Here is a 21,501-nt window from a genome sequence, read left to right as displayed (position 1 = left end):
TTTCATATTATATATTTTTGAGATAATGATTAATTGGTGGAGAAAGGATTGGATGTTATATGCAATCTAGAATTAAAGAAAAATGAGATATTGGGCTTTATCTAATATTTTAACAAGATCTTAATGATTCATATATATTTTGATACTGGATTTTACCTTTAAAACAACTTCAAGAGGTTAATGAATCTTTATATTCAATACTCAAAACGTTTGCAAAACTCTCGCTGGTCTAACGCTTAACTTTGATATAAAATGTTATGAAATAAAATCATATATATGTGTATGAATTACAAGAGGTAATCATATATTATTGTTTAAACATAAACTAATTTATTCTTGTTCTTAAAAAAGAAAAACTATCTAATGCTTTTAGTTAAATATAAATTAGTTCACTAATCCATAAAAACTGTACAAAATCTGAATAATAAGTGTTATCAGGTGAACTAGTGGAATAAAAATGAATAAAGTGAAAATAGAAGAACGAGGATTAATTTATTCCACCCATTCCTTTTGAATTTATGTAGTAAGGAAGAAGTTCTTCTTAACTAAATAAAATGCTCATATAGTATATTTTTTATACTGTAAATGCATGTTTAATTAACCATATTTATTTTTCTAAGCTATACAACCATAACCATTCTCATATTAACTCATGTAATCTTAGAAAATTAAACTGCATTAACTAAATTTAGCTTAGCTTAGCTAACTCACTGAATTAAAAACATATTTTCCAATTCACTAGAAACCGAAACAATCGAAGCTAGCTTCTGAGTATATAGTTTATTACTTCGATACCTTTAATCTGAACTGTAGTAGGTAGCACTATAAAGCTTAATCGTCACATTTTTATCTAAACGATTGATAGAAATAATGCTAAAGTAAAAAAAAAAAAAATGGATACGTAGGCTCTTAATTAAGTGATAAGATGTCTTACTGTCGGCATCTAATCCATCACACTCTATAAATTATTATATTTTCTTTATAACAAATTATAATTCTAAGTACAATTTGCAAGAACATCTTCTTTACTTTCTTTATATACCATATATTTATATTTTCTTCTTTGTCATATTTGTTTATTTTAAACTGTTTGGACAGTTACTGGTATGTCTTTTTTGCTTGCCAAGTCGCCATGTTGTTCTTTATATGTTTAGTGGTATATGCTTTACTTTTATTCTTTACTCAATTCGTTTGTCTAATTATTTTCTTCCAGATTTAATCACTTTAAAGGCAAATCATATGCATTATTGTAATGGATATTTTGATTGGATTCCACTCACTTTAGTCAATAATTAACGGTCCCAAAGTCATATATTAAATACAACTACAATATTTTTAATAAAACAAAATTAATATGTTAATATTAATTAATAAGACCAACTCCTATCATTAAGTAGTTTATGTAATTGTGCATTATTGAACTGAAGTTTTTTGTCTTATAGTTCACACTATTTAATATAATTAAAGTAAAATTCCACTTTTCTTCTTTTTTTTTTTCATCCGAAATTAATTAAAGCTCAAAAAAGCCATTCCTGAGGAATGTTGTTTATATATGTGATATGAAGCGGTTCTGTACGAACTTTTCGTGCCAGATTATCCGCTTTAACATTACCCCTACGAGAAATTAAAGATAAAGAAAAAGATGAAAACTCCTCCTTGTCGGTCTGAAATTCGTCCAGATACACTGAAAACGCCGGCCATTCGGTTGGAGAAGACACCATCTTCACTAGGTCTGAACAGTCTGTAAAGAACGCTACCTCTTGATGATCTGCACCAATCATACACTTCATTGCCCAGAGAAGGGCTTCGACTTCGGCATGTAGTGGAGATAAACTTCTACGGAGGTTCGCAGCTCCCATGGTTGGCGGTTCTCCATTTGACGATGTACAGAACCATCCTGTACCAGAAAACTTATCACTTTCTTTCCATGATCCATCCACAAAACAACGGTATCCTGAATAATTCGACTCAAGTAAAGCATCTCTCACTCGAGTTCGAGTCACCAAGTCCATAGAACCATGATTTTCATTAAGGAGCTCAATTTGAGCTGATTGCCACAATTGTGCCTCTTTTTCCGCTAATCGTAATACCTCTATTGGGTCTTTATCTATATTTTCAAATATATTTTCATTCCTTGCTTTCCAAATATACCAAATAATCTATGGGAAGGCTGATGAATCAAATTCTGAAGGTATTCTCCAAAACAAATGATCCAAATTCGCAAAATTAGATTTTGTAGGAAAAATCCCTACAGCCGTAGGAATCTGTGAAAGCGCCCAAATCTGCCGTGCAGGGTGGCACTGAAAAAGTGTATGATTGACTGTTTCCTCTACTGCGCCACATCTGGCACATCCCGTGTCACAATCAATTCCTCTTTTTCGCAAATTTTCCGTAACCGGTACACAACCCGTTAAGATTTGCCACAAGAAATGGCGTATCTTAGGTGGACACTGTACTTTCCAAGAATGTGCTTTTAGTAGGTTGATGTCAGGGCCAAAAACAGGTAAATTGGTCTCCGACTTTTCTATCTGTATGGTATGATATCCCGATTTGACTGTATATTTTCCAGATTTTGTAAAATGCCAACCCAAAGAATCTTCCTTTGTTTGCACACCCACATGTATGGCGCTTACTAGCGCGACATCTTCTGGATCAAAGATCGCTTTTAAGAGATCAATATTCCAAAAATTCGACCGACTATCTATAAGATCGTTAACTTTTAAAGATGGGTCAGCAACTGAACCATTACTTTTTGCTAGTCTCGGGAATTGAGCTGGAATCCAGGGATCCTCCCAAACCGAGATGGATGTCCCAGATCCGACTCTTTTAATAAGTCCTTTATTAACCAGAGATCTAGCTGAACATATACTTCGCCATCCATATGATGGAGAATATGATTTTATATTTTCCAAAGGATTGGATTTCCTAAAATACCGTCCTTTAAACACCTTTGCGAAAAGAGACTTCGGAACCGTGATCAACCGCCATAATTGTTTTGCTAGTAAAGCTGAATTAAAATCGTCAACGTTCCGAAATCCTAATCCCCCTTCCGATTTGCTATTGCACAATTTATTCCAAGCAATCCAATGCATACCTCTAGAATCACCATTTGAGCTCCACCAAAAATTAGCAACCGCACTAGTAAGTTTAGAAGTGATTGTTTTTGGCAATCTGAAGCAAGACATAACATAGGTTGGTAATGCTGCAGCTACCGATTTTATCATCACTTCTTTTCCCTCTTTTGATAAAAATTTTGCCGACCATCCGTTAATCCTTGTTTGTAGTCTATCTCTGACAAAAGAGAAGATTTTTGTCTTCGAGCCCCCCAAACTCTCAGCCAATCCAAGATAAAAACCCATTCCACCGATATTAGTGATACCTAAGGTAGATTTGATTTCTTCCTTAATTTCATCATCTACCTTATGTCCAAACTGAATCGAGGATTTTAAAAAATTAATCTGCTGTCCCGAGACCGCTTCATACTTCTTTAAAATCCCTAAAATTACCCCACACTGGTCTTTATTAGCCTTGCAAAAAAACAAGCTATCATCCGCAAATAACAGATGTGAAACCGAAGGACTTGCATTAGCTACTTTGATACCTGTAATTAATTTTTTCCGTTCAGCTTTCCGAATGTTCGTAATTAGCACTTTTGTGCATAGGATGAATAAATAAGGAGAGAGCGGGTCTCCTTGTCGTAAACCCCTCTCTGGTATTATTAGTCCTTTAGGTTGTCCATTAAGGGGAACTCTATATTGGACCGTTGTAATACACCACATTATCCATTTAGTCCATTTTTCACTGAAACCCAATTTTCTTAAAACCTTCTCTATGAAAATCCATTCCACCCTATCATAAGCTTTACTCATATCCGTTTTAATGGCCATGAATTTTCCTTTACATGATGGGTTAGTTCTCAACCCATGGAACATCTCTTGTGCAATGAGAATATTATCTGAAATCAATCGTCCTTCTACAAAAGCCGATTGTGTTTCCGAAATCAGTTTTGGTAGCACCGTCTTAAGTCTTTGGCAAAGAATCTTCGATATAATTTTATACCCAACATTGCAAAGACTGATAGGCCGTAATTCCGTCATCCGTGTCGGTCTTTCCGTTTTTGGAATCAGACAAATATTAGTCGTATTTAACCGTTTATCAAAAATTTCATCCTCTAAAAAGGAATTGACCAGAAATAAAAGGTCTATTTTAATAGTAACCCAAGCCTTTTGGAATAATAAAGCTGTCATTCCATCAGGTCCTGGCGCTTTTTCCGGATGCATCATAAAACAGAGCTGTTTTCACCTCACATTCCGTTACGGGTGCCGTTAGAAAATTGTTAAGCTGATCCGTAATCAGAGTTTGAACTTCTGCCAAGGATTCTTCAAAAGCCTTAGGCTTAGTTGTAGTAAACAATTCCTTAAAATAAGTTACCGCTATATTTTGAATATCTTTATCCTCTGCAGACCAAATTCCGTTTTCATCATGTAACCCCGTTATTTGGTTCCTTGCCCGTCTTTGTTTTGTTAAAGCATGAAAATACTTTGAATTATTATCCCCTAGTTTCATCCAAAAGCTTCTGCTTTTCTGATGCCAATACAGTTCCTCATCTCGATAAGCCTCTTTCAACCGCAAAGTTAATTCTGTAATCTCCTCACGTGGTCTCCTATCATCTCTTTGTGCCATAAGTAATTCCGATTTTAGTTCCTCAATTGTTTGCCGCCCAAAAGGAGTTAAATCTTTCATCCACTGCGAAATAGCCCGCCTACAATTAGTCAATTTTTCCACAAATTTTCCTTCTCCTAAATCAGAGTCAGAATTCCAACCATTTGAAATTGCCTCGAGTAATCCTTCCTTCCCAATCCATCTTTTATCAAACCTGAAATTTCTTTTCCCACGTGGGACCTTATCCATGAGGGTAGCTACCACCGGTGAATGGTCGGAAGCTACCATTGGTAAATATTCAACAAAAGAATTGCAAAATAATTCATGCCAATCTTCGTTTGCTAAAGCTCTATCCAACCGACACCGTATTGGTTTCTTATCCCGCCAACCCCGCCATGATAACCAATCTCCGATATATGGGAACTCCAAAAGACCACAATTTTGAATCATTAAATTAAAAGGGATAAAAGAAGATGCATGTCTTAAATTACCACCTCTTTTCTCGTGATTTCCGGTTAATTCATTAAAATCTCCTATTAAGAACCAGGGTGTGTCTCTAATCAAACCAATCCGTGTTAACCGTTCCCAAACTTGATCTCTGTTTTTCGGAACCGGATCACCATAAACGAAAGTAAGATGTATTGTTTTTCCTTTTATCACCGCTTCAACATCAATTAACCGATTACTTTCATAAATAATTGAAGCATTAAAATCATTATTATAATAAAGGGCTAAACCGCCACTACAACCAATAGGATCAACCGTTTTTAAATTTTTGTAACCAAAATGACCGATAAATTTTTCCATGAACCAAGAAGGTTGTTTTGTTTCCGAAAGAAATAAAAAGTCTGGCCGGTGTTGTTTCCATATATCCCTAAGATAACCGATAATTGCCTTATTCCCAAGTCCTTGACAATTCCAACTCAAAACCTTCATTTATCAACCTTGTGTATTGGTGGGTTGCGTCCACCCGTGAAGTCCTTTACCGTACCATAGTTCGGGTTATGATCTTCATTCTTTTGATTATTTCTTATAAAACTCCAATCACAATTGACTCTAGATATTCTTCTCCTTATAATATCCACAAACAACCATGAAAAACAAAAAATCAAACCGTAGTAAAACCGTTTGTTATTATTATTATACTTTTGTTTCCACATTAAAAACCAAGATTCCAAATTAAAGTATATCCTATAATATGTGAACAAAAACATCATTATCTCCAACGTCGAAGCCCACATTGTGTCGGAGACTTTTTCTTGCCCTGCTAATGCAAACATAGGTTCCGTTTCAGCCTCTGACACCAAATCAGTGCAAGCCTCTTTACACAGAGCGTTACAAACTTGTTTTTGCTTAACCACCACATAAAGTACCAAATTATATGCCCATGAAAACCATACCCAAGATGATTCCCAAATACCAAAATCATTAGTTAAATATTCCCTCATCAACGATGAATTATTCTCTAAGCTTATTGCCCACTCGTTATATGAGAAGGAAAAAATCTGATCTTTTGTTTCCATATTTTGAAAAAAGGAGAAAGATAAATCATTCTGCCGATCAAAAAGAGTATCAACCACGATTCGCCTTCTCCAAAACCAATTACCGAATAGACACTTTCCAAATCTCGTCTTAGGGACTAAAAAAATACCCGTACAGCTTGCAAGAGATGTGAAATCCTTCTCCCAAATCGAAATTAATACCTCAAAACTCCAGCTCTGTGAACCAATAGAGAGATAGAAACTGAGATCTATCCTCCTAAACTCCAAAATTGAGAACCCCTCTTCTTTTGTTATGAACAAACACTGTAAATCGCCCATGAAAGCAACCAAAACGAAATGAGATATGCTCAACCCTACCTTGAATTGAGACTCCAATCCATACACCGATACCAATAACAACCGTAGTAACCCGAAATCCAAACAAAAAACAACCAGATCTTGCCTACTCATTGTTGGGTTCCACGGAACTTCTCTCTCTGTCTCCGAAATTGAGATTCTTGCAGCTTCCATTGAGAAAGGAAGTTGCAAATCACCACGACAAAGTACCAAACCACACCTGTAACTCTCCATGTTCCTCTCCAAGACAGAACCCATCCTATAAAGCTTGAGTCCGAAACAAAAATTAACCGAAACTTTTGCTTCTTCCCATAACACTAAGCAATTGAAACTGACTCTCCTCATAGATCCTGAATAAAAAACAACGAGCAGCTCCGAGATTGACCCAAAAGCCATGAGAATCGACCCAACAATCATAAGATTCAACCCATAAACATAGATCCGACCACTGAAACACCATTGAGAAACCAAGCTTAACCATTTCGAGAACCGCCGATCAAAACCTCTCCTCATAGATCCTGAACAAAGAATACCAAGCAGCTCCGAGATCGACCCAAAAAACATGAGAAACGACCCAATAGCCATAAGATTCAACTGATAAACATAGATCCGACCACTGAAGAACCATTGAGATATCAAGAATAACCGCTTCGAGAACCTCCGATCAAAACCACTCATCGTTGGGACTTAACACCCTCAAATCGCCTCCATCGCCTCCCTCTGCTCTTGTTTCTTGATTCTTGGTAGACACGATTCCACTTTTCTTCGTCCCTGCAAATATGCAAATGTTTGGCTGTTGAATAAAATGAAATAGTTTCCGCAGATTTAATAAATTAATTAAGGGTGAGTTATTCAAACAGCACAAAAAGTGCGTTTATTACTGATATGTGTTCTACGATTTGTTGCTCGTTAAAGGCAGAATCCTTTGTTTGATGTTGTGTGCGAAACATAATTACGATCTGCCATTTAAAAATGCTGCCACGTCAGTGAGAGAAAATGTATTTTACACGCAAAAATGTCTCGCGCCAACAAAAGTCTGTCGCTGTAGTGACTGCAGAATTAAATAAATTATTAGATTTAATCGAGAGAAATAAAATAACGATAGTTTACTAAAGTTAATAATTGATAGAGTTTACAAATAGAGATATGTTTGGTGGGAGCAGAGTTATTTGTTAAATAGAGTCCTCTGACAGATTATGGTGACTTTACGTTTACTCATATAACACCGTGATAGATTTAATTTTATGTGGTGGTAGAGTTATGTGACATTGTAAAATAATATATTTGTGAGGGAGAGTTTTATGTAATGGTGGTATACTAAAAGAGCGATTTAGAGTTATGTAACAGAGAAATCATAATAAGTCTGTTACAACATGGTAGAGTTAATTATTTTGACAAAGTTATTTCTTAATTCTGTCATAACGGGGGAGAGTAACGGTTTACTCAACTAGCACGTTTGGATGTTTTTTTGGACGTATGTGGTGATAGAGGTGTAAGGAATTGTTAGCGATCAGTATTAAAGAGGGCGAACATTAATAAAAGCGAAAGTCTTGTTTACCCTTACATTAACGATTTATTACGCCGGAAACCTGTCTTGTTCCCCCGAAGCAAACATTTTAGCAAAAAAGTGTTGTTTATTCTGAAATCTATTGTTGTTTCATCTGGTGAAAGATGATAGAAATTCTACTGGTATGTGGGAAGTCGAAATTTGCAAAAAACCGTCGATCATTTATTGTAGATGAAAGAAGATGTTGCAGGGTACTGTCTGCGAAAGCAGGAAGTTCGTTTGATGATTTTTTGGCAATGGTGTACGAGAATTTCGGGTTTGATAGAAAGGTTTATGAGGTTAAGCTTAGTTATAAATTGCATACGATGAACTTCTTCGTGATTCCAGATGATACTCCTCCGTGAGAAGGATTTATCCGGCAATGCAAATCCGAAACTGTGGGGCGTCTCTGTGTCCAAATCGAAGAATATGAAACTAAAAATTATATTTTTGGCCCGGATGTATCACCTGAGAAAACAGAGTCCAAAGAAGAGCAATATTACAAGAGTAAAGCAGCAGGGAAACAACCAATTTATACTTGTTCTAGGGACGGTGAAGCTTATGGAGATGGAGAGGAACAGAAAAGCGAGGATGAGGACGAGAGTTACAGGTTTGATTGTTGCGATGATAGTGATGGAGCAAGCTCTGGGGATGAAGATTACGGTAAGTCTTATAAGTTTTCTGATGAGGAAACAGATGATGAAGATGAAGATGATGAAGAAAACTTAGAAGTTGAACAAGAAGAGAATGCAGAGGAAGCAGAGGTTAAAGATGAAGAAGATGAAGAAATGGTTGATGTGCCAAAAAAAGAAGAGAATAAAATCCTTCCAATTGACAAGTGGATGTCGATTACGGCAAAAGAGTATGTGCAATTACTTAGTGGAGGTGTTGATATCGCTGTTGGGCAAAAATATGAATCGAAATTTCAATTGGTGATTCGAATGAAGATAATTAGTGTCTTACAAAAATTTGACTTCGTCATTGCTCGGTCTATGCCTCTAGTTTTTGCTGTAAAGTGTTGGGTAAAAGAGTGTCGTTGGAGAGTAAGAGCTACACCGATTGATGCATCTGGGAATTTTAACATCAAAGTCTATGTGAATCAGCATACGTCTTCTGTAACAGAGCGATCCGCCCGTTGTAGACAAGCAACCAAGGATAGACTTGGAGTACTTTACAAAAATTTCGTTGGTGGTGTAGGTCCAGGCGTACTCCCTAATCATGTATCTGAGTCGTTGAAACTGCGTTATGGCATCCAAGTAAGTCTATTTACTAGGTTTCCATATAAGTGCTCACACCCGTATTGCGTTGGTAACTATATGACATAAACTTTCATCTTACTAGGTTGGATATTGGAAAGTTCTTTGTACACTCAAGTATGTACGTGAATTAGTTAGAGGTAGTCTGGAAACTGGGTATAAAGACCTTCCAGAATACTTATACAAGATTAGGAGAGCAAACTCCGGGACCCTTACTAGGTTTGAAGTAGATGAGTTAGATAGATTCAAGTATGTTTTCATTTCATTTGGTGCTAGCATTGATGGCTTTACTTTTATGAGGAAAGGTATTGTTGTGGATGGTACATTTTTGAAGGGGAAATGTATAGGGACCTTGTTACTAGCTACCACACAAGATGGAAATTTCAATATATTTCACTTAGCGTTTGCTTTTGTTGATTCAAAGAACGATGAATCTTGGAAATGGTTCTTTAGACAACTAAGCTGTGTTATTCCAGATGACCATGAACTAGCGATTATTTCGGATAGGCATAAATCTATTGCAAAAGCTATAGAGAACGTATATCCACAAGCTAGCAGAGAGATTTCCACATACCATCTACACAAAAACATTAAGCTTAGATTTAGAGGAAGTGAAATATTTGGATTAGTGAAGAAGGCGGCTAGAGCTTATCGGTTAGTAGATTTCAATGCATCTTTTGATATTATTAAAGCTTTGTATCCAGACCTGCACAGCTATTTGGTGCGGGCAGATGTAACTACGTGGTGTAGGGTTCACTTTCCACGAGATAGATACAACTTCACAACAAGAAACATTGCTGAATCATTAAACAAAGTGTTAAATCCTGCTAGAAGGTATCCTATTGTTGAACTGTTAGACGATATAAGATTGATGTTAACTCGATGGTATGCTGCAAGGAGAAAACAGGCTGCGCTTATGACAACCATTCTCACTAAAGGAGTTGAAAAAGCACTAGAGGTATTACATAAACATAACTTACTTTATTTTAAACTGTTAGCCTTTATTTTTTGATCCATCTATTTTAATTAATGTATCTTTCCTCTAACAGTGCCGAGTGATTCGCGCTAGTAAGCTAAGTGTTCAGGAGATTGATCTCCATCAATACGAAGTGAGGAGTAGGGTGTCTATGAATGTTGTTAATTTAAAACAGAATAAGTGTACATGTCGTATGTTTGACCTCGACAAACTGCCTTGCATACATGTGATAGCCGCAGCTGAGTCGGCTCATGTATCAAGGATTTCAAAGTCCTATCCTTACTATCGCTCAGAATACTTACGCAATGGTTATTTAAAAAATCTGTAATGCCAAAGGATGAGGCGTGTTCTGTACCTGATTCAGTAACCGGGAAGTCTGTCAATCCACTTTTTGTTAAGGTTCAATCTAGGAGGCCGAAGATGTCACAGATTAAAGGTCATTGAGAGGTTGCATCACCGCGCAAAGTACCAAGGAAAGCATATGTTTGTTCTAACTGTGGAAATATTGGCCACAATGGACTATCTTGCAAAACTTAATACATTTGATGATTTGAACATATCTCTAATGTTAGCGTTGGACCAATTTGTAAGAATACATTTGTTTTCTCTGTGTTGTTGTTTTCAGTTAAGCAATCCTTAATATAGAAAAAAATATTGTTACAAAAAACAGAGAACTACAACATCATTGGGAATGCAATTGGTCTTAACACATTTCATGGAAAAAGTCTTACTCTCTAAAAAAAAAGCTTAAACAAACCCATTAATTCCTCAATCACAACAAAGTCTCTGCTAGATGAGCGACTAACTCCTTCAGTTTTTGGATCTCTTTACCATTACCTTTCAACTCTCAACGCATTTCTTGTTGATAGTACTCCAAGCTTTGAATATTTTTGTCATGGGTATCAACCTCCTCCCTTAAGTTAGTCACCTCTTCTACCATAGCTTTATCCCAAAGTTTCCGAATGTGTAATCCATCATTCTACAAAACAAGAATTCTATATCGAGATCAATTATTCTAAAACAAGAATGATGCTATCTATATCTTGAATTTACCTTATACATGTTGCATTGATAGTATCTCTTCCCTTTGTCACCATCGTTCTCAGAGATCTTGTCGAGCATGCGTCCACCACAAGGACATTTCTCCGGAATTCCTTCCATAATTCCGACTTCTTCTAGTTGATCCATTATTTTCTTAGCGTTCTTCATCTCATCATACCACGGGTCCCTCTCACACAATCGATCCATAATTGAAAAAGAGACAAAGATTGAAGAGAAGGAAAATATTGGAGCAATTTTTAAGAGTGAGAGCGATATGAACCAACTTTACTTTTATATACTTGCATATAGAAGACAGATATTAACCTAATGTTGAAGTTTTAGCAGACTTACGACGACCAGCTGAGTGAGTACATATATGACCGTTTTGGAATTAAAATAGTATTGTCTTATTGGGCTTTTATTAAAAACAATTAATCCGGCCCATAGAAATCTAAACATTTACCCTAATTTTTAAAAGTCTTCCGATTGGGCGCCGAGAAAACCTGTCGGAACTCCATCATTTCCGCTTTCGGAACCTCTGCATCTTCTTCTTTGGTTAGTTTGATTCGTATTCGAATATTTGTAAGTTTAGCATAGTGACCCTGTATCCACTCCATTTCAGAGGTGGTAGCATTTATGATATAGTTATGGCTCAGCTGCTCACGTCTATTCTCACCCACTGCAATTCAACACAAAAAAGATTTTATTTTTATCCATCTATCTACGTTGTAAGAAAGAGGATGTGTTGAAAGCATTTGAAACAAACATAAACCCAAATGAAAAAAATGGAGCTCATTCCACCGCCGATTCTAGCTAACATTCTCAGCCAGATTGGTGAACAAGGTTTTCGTTTGCTAGGTCCTTTCATTGCTGCAGGGCCCACTATGAAGGAGACAGTTTACTTACGGGAGGTTTTAGTAAAGGCTGATCTAAGTGAATTTATCTACAATGGTGAACTAGTATCTGAAACCTCGATGTTTAAGCCATTCTTAATGAAGTGCTATGAGAAGGGTAAAATCACGGCACTCTTTGTAGAATCTCTGCAGAGGCTGACTCAGGATGGTCCATCCCAAGACACCCTTGATATGTTAGCTGAATCCTCTACACTAACCCTAAACGCACACTTCGCCTTTGGGATGATGCTCCTTTGCTGTGGAGCAGTAGAAGAGGATAGCTACGTCGTTGAAGCCTTTCTAGAGAAGGTGACTGACCTAATCGAAGGTTTCCTCACAGTAGATCAGGTCGAGCTACAGATCAAATCAATGGGGGCATCCGGTGCTGGGGTTTTCTACCGGCATTTTAATTTAATTCAACTCGGTCTGATTTGCAAGTTAGTCCATCCTACAAGTTTTGATATTTGCGACCATTGCTTTGCCTTTAATTACGCAGTTAGGTTTCTTAATATGTGTTAAACTCTTGTTAAACAAGCAACTGAATTATAAGTCTTGTTATTATATGTTTCGCTTTATTGACACTACTCTGTCCTATTGTTATGTTTCAAAACTCTATCAGTTAAATTTACTATATAATTATGTTGTAATGTTATCTCTTAATAAGCTTGAATAACCTTGTTTCTCAATTATGAATGAAAGATCTCTAACAAATAGATACTAGTTTGTTCTCCCTGTTAAGGGCAAGTAGGTTTCATGACAAAAAACTAGAACCAAAGTAGAACAAAAACAGTGTCATGATTACAATGGTGCATATTCTAATGGGTAAGATTCCAAGTATGCACCCTTGTAAAGTTGCACACGGCACACACTACATGTTAACTCTAGATAAAGAAGGGTCATTCTGGGAGATGAACTCTACACCTACGGTATCAACATCACGAGGGTCTGACATTTGGATGAAACAACCGGAATCTGGGACCTCATCAAAAACCTCTATAGCAAGCTTCAACCGAATACCAGACATGACTGAATCGCACAAACCCTCAAAGCTAATACCAATGGCCAGACACTCTATGAATTTGACAGAATATACGCCACAATCTCCTGTTTGATAGTTTTGTGGAGCTGTTTTTACCCTGTAGATGGAGAAGGCTGAAACACCAAGTTTTTTTCTCTCTCCCACAGGTGCCATAACTTGAATCAATGCAGGTATTGTGGATGTAGGATTCACACTCGATTGTCTTTAAGTATTTCAGTGGAGAAAAACTCTTGTAAAATCAGGAAATGAATATTAGAATTCGAAAAGGAAATCAACCAAGAAAAGAAGTAAAGAAGTTTGACAAAAACGAGGTACAAAATGCCTTGCAAAAGTTGTAAAGAGAGAAAAATATATTGTATTGCTTAGAAGTAATGAGTAATGAGATTCGTCCCCTCAAACACATGCGTTTGAGGTTATTTTTATAGAGAAAACATGATCAATGCGGTCATTTACTGCTCATAATCGCAATGATCCGCATTAATCATGTAAGTTACATTTTGACCGAAACGGCTTGAATTTGAACTATCTTGCGCTTCGCGTGGATCTTCCGAACTCTTTCTTGTTGACTCCGAACTCTCGCGTCTTGACGCTACTGCGAGCCTCGAACAATATTCTCCTCGCTTTGGCCTTTCTCTATGCGAACTTTATGTTGAATAAGAGCGAACTCCATACTGGTAAAGGTCGAACTCTTTTAATAAACCGAATCGAACTCCCGACTGGTTAAGCTTGATTCTCATAATAAAATATCTTTAATTCCAAGAAGATTATTATATAATAATGACGTGGACAGATCCAAGTAGATCCTACCAAAAATGTGTGGGATATGACCCCAACATTTAGCCCCCCAAGTCTTGCGAGCTGAGTGCTCGGCTTGGAAGACTTAAGTAAACAGTAATTAATGACTCGAGATCTTTAACATTCAGTAATTATCAAATGTTTTATGCTATTACGCCGATCTTGGATAATCAAATGATTTGATTTCCCTGACAACCGTCATCATTAATTTTCCAATTATATATTAATACCGCGGGGAAAACTGTCCCACTTCCCAATATTCTCGAGGCGGTTTTCCGCTAAATAAGGTTAAATGGAACGACGGCTAAATAAGAACTTTTACCAAACCATAAAAAGAGAAATCTCTTAGTAAAAAATGTCTTCCCCAGCCGTCTATGTTTCAGACAACGAAGATGACAGTCAAGGAATCCCTGTTCCCAGAGGGGATGAAGTCTTCACCCAAAGGGGAGACAAATTTGGTCCACATTTCAGGTCTCAGTCGACCCCTGCTTCCCTTGGCGCTCTTCTCCGCCTTTGTAACATCCCTCAGGAAATTGAATTCTCTCTTCCTAGACCCAACGAGTCTCCGGAAATGGTACGAGAGGGTTACTGTTGTGCGTACGAAGTCTATTTCAAAGGTTGCGGTTTGTTTTTTCCCGTACCGGAAGTTCTTCTTTTGTACCTCCTTCATCTAGGGATTGCCTTTCCCCAAATGGCTCCCAACTTTCTTCGATACGTTCTGAGCACCCTGACTGTTTCGGCAGAAGCAGGGTTTTCCCTCACCACTAGCAAACTCTTAGGGCTATTTTGAGCCCGTGAATCCGCAGCAGCGGGTATTTTTTCTATGAACCCTATTCTTGACTGTAACCTGATCGACGGAATGCCCTCGAATGATGGGCCTTGGAGGAAATACTGGTTCTTTTCCGAGTCAATCCCCATTCCGTTCAAGCTCTTTCCGGTCTTCTTCTCGCCAATTGGTCGGCTAAACTTGGTTAAAAAACCAACCTTTATTATTTTCCACTGTATTGTGTAAAAGAAATAGAATTCTTAACTCAACACTTTGTTTCAGGGAACCAGACGATCCCCCACCCAACTGTTGACTTCTTGTCTTTCTTTCGAATCGTTTCTGAGGGTGAAACAAATTGGAATCCCTTCACCCTTCAACGCATTCATAAAGCGGGGCTCGCCATCAAAGACGGTCAAACTCACCCCCTCGATCCTCCTCCCGAAGAGAAGGACGTCTCGAGCCTGAATGCTCGAGATAAAAGAAAAATGCAAGCCGAAACCAAGGCTCTTAAGGATCAGTTATCCGAAATCGGGAGAAAGAAACGGATAGCCGCAATCTCCAGTGTTGTTAACTTCCACAGGAAGACCCTCTTGGTTGATGATGGTTCATTAGAAGCGGCCCTGTCAATCGAGGTGGATACTCATGGAGCCGAGATTCTTAACGACCCTCCAGTCGCCACCGCAATTTGCCCTTCCGAACAAGAGCAAGAGGGAGAAGTAACTTCCTCTCCTTGTACAAAGAGGAAGGCTTCAGATTCTGATACTCTATCAAACGAGAGACTCAAAACCGTGAGATTAAGTTCTCCACCATGAGTCCCTAGCCCTCTGCATTATATTTTTCCCTCTTCAGAACCTTTAGACTCTGAGCTCCCTCTTCCGGGAGACAGAGTAGTTCCAGAGGAAATCGATGAGCCGAGACTGGAGGCTCCCCTATCTCAAGGACTGAGTGTTAGGACTCAAAATCCTTTACCCGCTTCGATTTCAGGTAAGTTTTTACTTAGAAAGCGAGCATTAGCAAGACTTGTTACGGATTGCAGCTATTTTATCAATCTGCTATTCTCCTCTGCTTCGTAGGCGGAGAAGAGATTGGAGATATCTTCCGAAGTTTCCAAACCAGGGAAGGGGCGTCCCTTCCTCCTTTTTCGGTTTAGAGGCCGGAAATCCGTCAGATGATCGCCAATCGAGCCTGCTACCTATCCCAGGTTCGGATCTTTTAGATTATGACAACCCCTCTTTCTTAGGTAAAAAACTTTTTGTCTTAATGACACGTTTTTTTTACTCCGAAGGTGTTTATCGAGACTAATGGAATGATCTTCCATTATGAGAACCTTCTTCACCAAGCGAAGAGAGAGACCGCAAAGGCTAAGAAGGAGGTTGATGAACTTAGATTAGTCAACCAGTCTGAGCGACTTGAGCGGGCAAAAGCACTCGAGTCATCTTTTGAGAACATGAAGAAAACTCTAGCAGCTAACGAGCAACACATCAGAATTGCGAACGCTGAAAGAGATTCTGCGAGGTCTAATGCTCTTCGCTTGGAGGCTGAGCTAGAAGAGACTACGGCTTTGTTCGAAGAAGCGAATCAAGAGATCGAGCTTTTAACTAGGAACAGGGCTCGCGATATCGCTGAAGCCGAACATAACGCTCGAGAAGAGATGAGGGGATTCGGTAGGCAACTTATTCAATCTGTTACGAAGTTCACCAAGGAAGAAGAGGTCTGGACTAAACTTCTAACCGATCTAGCCGAGCTGAAGAGCAATCTAGACCTGATTAAGGAACTAGAGACTGGAAGAGTTTTGTTCGAGAGCGAGAGGAGCGAAGTTGCTGCCGAACTCGCTATGGTTGAATCCGAGCTATCCTCGGCTTCCCGTCCTACTCTCGATCTGAAACAATTTTTTTTGGTATTTGGAGATTCCCCCTCTCAATTCGAGATAGGCGAAGGTTCTCGGCCACACGAGGGTTCTCCTGAGGCAGAGGAACGCTCTTAAAGAATTGTTTTGTTGTATCCATGAGGACTAATCCGTTTGACGGAAATGTTTTGTTTTTGATTAGTGTGACTGAACACCATTATGTATATATATATATTTTTGTAAGTAAAACGTTTGGATGCGATTCTAGGTTTGTAAGTCCTAGCCACCAAAGAGGTTTTATGAATTGTGAGAGATGAGCTGATCAGGCTCACTTGCCTTTTTAAAGAAAAAATCTTAACAAGTATTTTTCCTCGGTCTCTCGGGTGCGAGGATAGAGCTCGGCTTAGGCTTTTTATCGAGGGTTAAGGTTTTTACAATTCATGAGAATTTTGTCATAAGAATGACCAGGCAATGGTTTCGATCATGGCCTAAAAATGGCTCCGAAAGTGTTGGGCCATGTTCTAATTGGACCCAAAATTTACTTTAGCAGGTCCATTTTATATTATTCCTTTAAAGAGTCCGAACACTTTTCTTTAAAAGAATTCTGAGAGACTCGCAATTTTTTGTAAGAAAAACAAAACTATGCCGCTATCCTCTTTCAGATCCAGCTCAAGAGTAACAACCTCAAGCGGGGATCCATTATTTGAATCCGAGGATGGATTTTCTCCCAAGGGAGTTATTCACCCCACGTTTTTCCATTTCCGAACGGGGAAAGAAAGGGTCCAGTGTTATGACTTCCTGGAAAAGGTTCCCTTTCTAATTTTTAGTCATTTCAAGAGACTGTAAACTCTTTTTCGACCAGTTAACAAAATGTTTGTTCAAACAGGTCGTCGGGAGACACAAAGCTTTATGTGACAAGAGAAAAAGAATCGAAAGAAGGCGCCGTGCTCTTGATGAGCGCATAAAGAGGATGGAAAGAGAGATCCTTCGCCTAGAATCTGAACCGCATGAATGGGAGAGGAATGGTTTAGACATCGTGGCCATTATTCCTACTTGCCTCCGAAGATTCTTCCGTGTGCTGGATAAATTTTTTCATCTTTCCTTGGCAACCGGCGATGGATCCTCTTTTGTTTCATGTTCTTCAGAATTTTGGAGATTTTCGATGTTAAGAACTGAAGAAAATGAAGGACCAGAGGAGACATCTACTGATCATTCTTCCGGTCCCCTCGATTTATCTTCCGACGAGGGACTTTCTTCCGAAAGCTGTTCGGGATCGTCCACCTCGCTGGAATCGTTATCGGGCGAAGACTTCTGATCGAACAAGTCCCTTGATTTTTTTTTTATTATTATGTAACATACTATTGGGCTAGTGGCCCAGCAATATTAATTACATTCCCCTTTTGCTTTAAATTTGCCGATTTACTCAAATCTTATTCAATGCGTTATATCTAGGGAATATAATTAGTGATTAACTCGATTTACATTTTCCACGAAAGTAGTAATTTCGGATTTGGGATATCGTCAATTAACCCTCTTAAATGTGGTCGAGTATTATTCGAGTATAAAGCAGATGTAGATCGTTATTGAATTTAATCAACAATAATTCTACAAAAATGTTTGAGGAAGGTAATTTCTCAGAGAATCCCTCCGACTCGATTAAAAAGATAAGCGATGATCTTCCGGAAACGTCAGACATCGATCTTGTAAAAACGAAAGCCAACGGCGAACCAGAAGAGTCTTGCCCATTAGGGTGGGGAACCAGCATTCAGGTTCCAAATGTGTTAATTAAGAGATTATCAGCTCAAGATCGTGTCAAGTCTAAGGAATTTATTAACAAGGTATTGTTAAACCTAGTAACCTAACTCCTTTCGTTGTTTGCTAAACGAAGCGTTTCATTTTCTTCAGATTGTCACACGGCACGACGAGCTCGAAAATGAGAAAAAAAAGATTAGGAAAAGAATAATGGAACTAGAGAAGCGTCGCCTCGATATTGCTCGCGAGCTTCATCGCCTCGAAGCCCATCCTTCCGATTGGATCGAACTAGGACTTCAGGAGTACGGAAACATGACAGGTTGTATTATGAGCATCGTTGACCTCGCAGGTCAAGGAGTAGAGCTATTCCGTAACCCAAGACCCTTCTAGATCTGGTTCTAGCTTATCTAGAATTATTTATTTATACATTGTTCGCAATGTATTTATATTCATGATCGAATATTGAATTTATAAAAACAAGACTCCATGACTGGAATAATATTTTTATTTTTATGTTATAGCTGGACTCGTGTTTAGCGAGCTGCCTACGTATCCAAAATAGGATCAAGCCAAATCGTAGTTCGATAGTGTTTGCTTTAGCACTAGATCTTTTTCAAGTTTATGATGTTCCAAGGTCTTTGAACGGGATCTCCGTCAAGGTCTTGTAAACGGTAAACACCATTTCAGATTTTTTTCTTTGATTTGATAAGGGCCTTCCTAGTTAATACCGATTTTTCCAGCTCCTTCTTCTTTTGTGTTATCGAACATTCGTCTTAAAACAAAGTCTCCGACATTTAAAGGTCTGTTTTTCAACTTTGAGTTATAGTACCGAGCGGTCAATTGCTGATAGTTTTGAAGTCGAATAAGGGATTGATCTCGCCTTTCATCGATTGTATCAAGAACGTCTTCTAATAATTTAGAATTTAGTTCTTCGTTAAGAGGAGCTTCGCTCCGGCGTAAACCAGGAACATTTAGCTCGGCTGGGACTACAGCTTCCATCCCATATACTAATGAGAATGGAGTTTCTCCCGTTGCTCGTCTCGGGGTTCTTCGATATGCCCACGACACAGGTTGCAGCTCGTCATACCAACCACCTTTCCGAGCATTCAAACGCTTTTTAAGATTGCTGAGAATGGTTTTATTGGAAGCTTCCGCTTGCCCATTTCCTTGAGGATACCTTGGCATTGAATAGCTAAGTTTTATTCCCCAAGCGGAACAAAAATCTTTGAAATCATTCGAAATGAATTGAGGACAATTATCCGTTACGATCTCGTAAGGAACTCCATGACGACAAATAATGTGTTTCCACAAGAATGTTTTTACCACAGAATCTTGTATATTTACGTAGGCTTCTGCTTCGATCCATTTGGAAAAATAGTCCGTTAGAACTAATAAGTATTGGACGCCTCGCGTTGAGCGATGCATAGGACCAACTATATCCATTGACCACCTCATGAAAGGGTATGGAGCGGATATAGATGACAAAATTTCAGATGGCTGGTGAATAAGAGGAGCGTGCATCTAACACTTTTTACACCTTTTGGCGTAATCAATGCAGTCAGAAATCATAGTTGGCCAGAAAGCCCTTCGTGGACCTCGCTTGTCACTATTTCAACCTCGGATCCGAAAATACATAAAAGATAAGGATCACTGACGCCTCGCTTGTACAACGACTCTTTAATTATACAATACTTAGCGCTGATGATTTTTAATTTGCGAGCTTGCCATTTGTTCGATGGTAGTTCTCCACTAAGAATGAAATTTTTGATGGGTACCCTCCAGTCAGCCCCCCAATCATTAGCGGAAGTATTATCCTTGAATATAAACTTCCTTGGTTCGGGTTCAGAAGGAATATCAGGATCTTCGATTGTTCCCCGAACTTCTTCATCACCCGTAGGTATCTGTTCAGTTCGAGACGGTTCTTTAGCGGGAACCTCTTGATCCTTCAACTTTCTTCTTGGCTTTCTTTTAGGAAGTTCCAGTGGTGAAGTAAGTTCATCATCTTGAGATTTTACTCGTGATCTGGTGACGACAAACAAACTATTTTCATTTCCGGAACTTAATTTTGGAGTTTCGATATGCTCGGCCTCCAAAATGTTATTGTTTTCTGTTTCTTCAACCGAAATACTTCGCGAAAAAATACATTCAACTGGGATAACTCGTTTGAGCTCGGGATCTGAGGTAGAGGCTAGGGCAGCTAAAGCGTCTGCCGATGTGTTTTCTCCTCGGTATTCGAACTAATTCGAACTCTTTGAATTTTCCGGCTAATTTTTTGACAGCCGAAAGATAGGCTTCCATTCGAGGATCCTTAGCTTCGTAATCTCCAGCGAACTGGTTCACAAACTAGCTGAGAATCACAATAAGGTATTATATTTTCTGCCCCAATTGCAAGAGCAAGCCGAAGTCCTGCTAAGAGAGCTTCGTATTCTGCTTCATTGTTCGAAGCCAGAAACATTAATCGAAATGACTGTTCAATTATTTCCTTTGTCGGAGTTTCGAGCCTAATACCGATTCCGGATCCTTGTTTAGAAGAAGAGCCATCTACATGTAATTTCCATGTAGAGTTTGTTTCAATAAGGATTCCATCATCCGGTGGCAGTTCGGTCAGAAAATCAGCCAGAACTTGTGCCTTTGCGCTAGTTCGACTTTTGTATTCTATATCGTACTCACTGAGTTCGATTGCCCATTTCGCCAATCTAGCGAACTGACTTGGTCCGTGAAGAATTAAGCGAAGCGGATGAGAAGTAAAAACTTCTATCGGATGAGATTGGAAATAAGGTCTGAGCTTTCTAGCAGATATCACTATTGCTAAAGCTAACTTTTCCATCATGGTATATCTCGTTTCCGGACTGGTAAGAGATTTACTTATGTAGAAAATCGGCTTCTGATCACCTCGATCCTCTCGAGCTAAAACCCCACTTACAGAATGATTAGAAACCGAGACATAAAGATAAAATTTCTCATCTGATTCAGGTTTTGAGAGAACCGGTGGTGTTGTCAAATAAGTTTTGAGTTGATCAAAAGCTTCTTCGCATTGATCATTCCACCGAAACTTTTTGTTCCCTTTTAAAATCTGATAAAAAGGGAGACA

The 21,501-nt window shown here is 38.4% G+C and overlaps 2 protein-coding genes across 2 annotated transcripts; one reads left to right on the top strand and one right to left on the bottom strand.

The window, feature by feature from the left end:
- Positions 1 to 5,363: 5,363 nt before the first annotated feature.
- On the bottom strand, positions 5,364 to 8,413 carry LOC9321907. The gene is made up of 2 exons (XM_021033310.1): positions 7,382 to 8,413; positions 5,364 to 7,271 (listed from the first exon to the last, which is right to left on the bottom strand). The coding sequence occupies exon 2, from the start codon at positions 7,176 to 7,178 to the stop codon at positions 5,595 to 5,597; it is 1,584 nt and encodes a 527-aa protein (XP_020888969.1). The 5' UTR covers positions 7,179 to 7,271; positions 7,382 to 8,413; the 3' UTR covers positions 5,364 to 5,594.
- A 5,988-nt stretch (positions 8,414 to 14,401) lies between these two features.
- On the top strand, positions 14,402 to 16,796 carry LOC110230116. Its single transcript, XM_021032109.1, has 5 exons — positions 14,402 to 14,669; positions 15,095 to 15,610; positions 15,662 to 15,796; positions 15,886 to 15,956; positions 16,098 to 16,796. The coding sequence occupies exons 1-5, from the start codon at positions 14,402 to 14,404 to the stop codon at positions 16,794 to 16,796; spliced, it is 1,689 nt and encodes a 562-aa protein (XP_020887768.1).
- Positions 16,797 to 21,501: the final 4,705 nt, after the last annotated feature.

The sequence above is a fragment of the Arabidopsis lyrata genome, assembly GCF_000004255.2.
Source record: "Arabidopsis lyrata subsp. lyrata unplaced genomic scaffold ARALYscaffold_3, whole genome shotgun sequence".
NCBI classification, from domain to species: domain Eukaryota; kingdom Viridiplantae; phylum Streptophyta; class Magnoliopsida; order Brassicales; family Brassicaceae; genus Arabidopsis; species Arabidopsis lyrata.
Note: the sequence above shows the minus strand (reverse complement) of the source record. Positions and strands in the feature narration are given on the sequence as shown.

What these genes read in the sequence shown, in the direction of transcription:
- LOC9321907 (XM_021033310.1), bottom strand. Translation starts at nt 7,178, where the DNA reads ATGAGTGGTTTTGATCGGAGGTTCTCGAAGCGGTTATTCTTGATATCT.
- LOC110230116 (XM_021032109.1), top strand. Translation starts at nt 14,402, where the DNA reads ATGTCTTCCCCAGCCGTCTATGTTTCAGACAACGAAGATGACAGTCAA. An exon ending in AGTCTATTTCAAAGGTTGCG is followed by an intron (nt 14,670 to 15,094) that starts GTTTGTTTTTTC and finishes ACTTTGTTTCAG; the next exon opens with GGAACCAGACGATCCCCCAC. An exon ending in CGTCCCTTCCTCCTTTTTCG is followed by an intron (nt 15,957 to 16,097) that starts GTTTAGAGGCCG and finishes TTTACTCCGAAG; the next exon opens with GTGTTTATCGAGACTAATGG.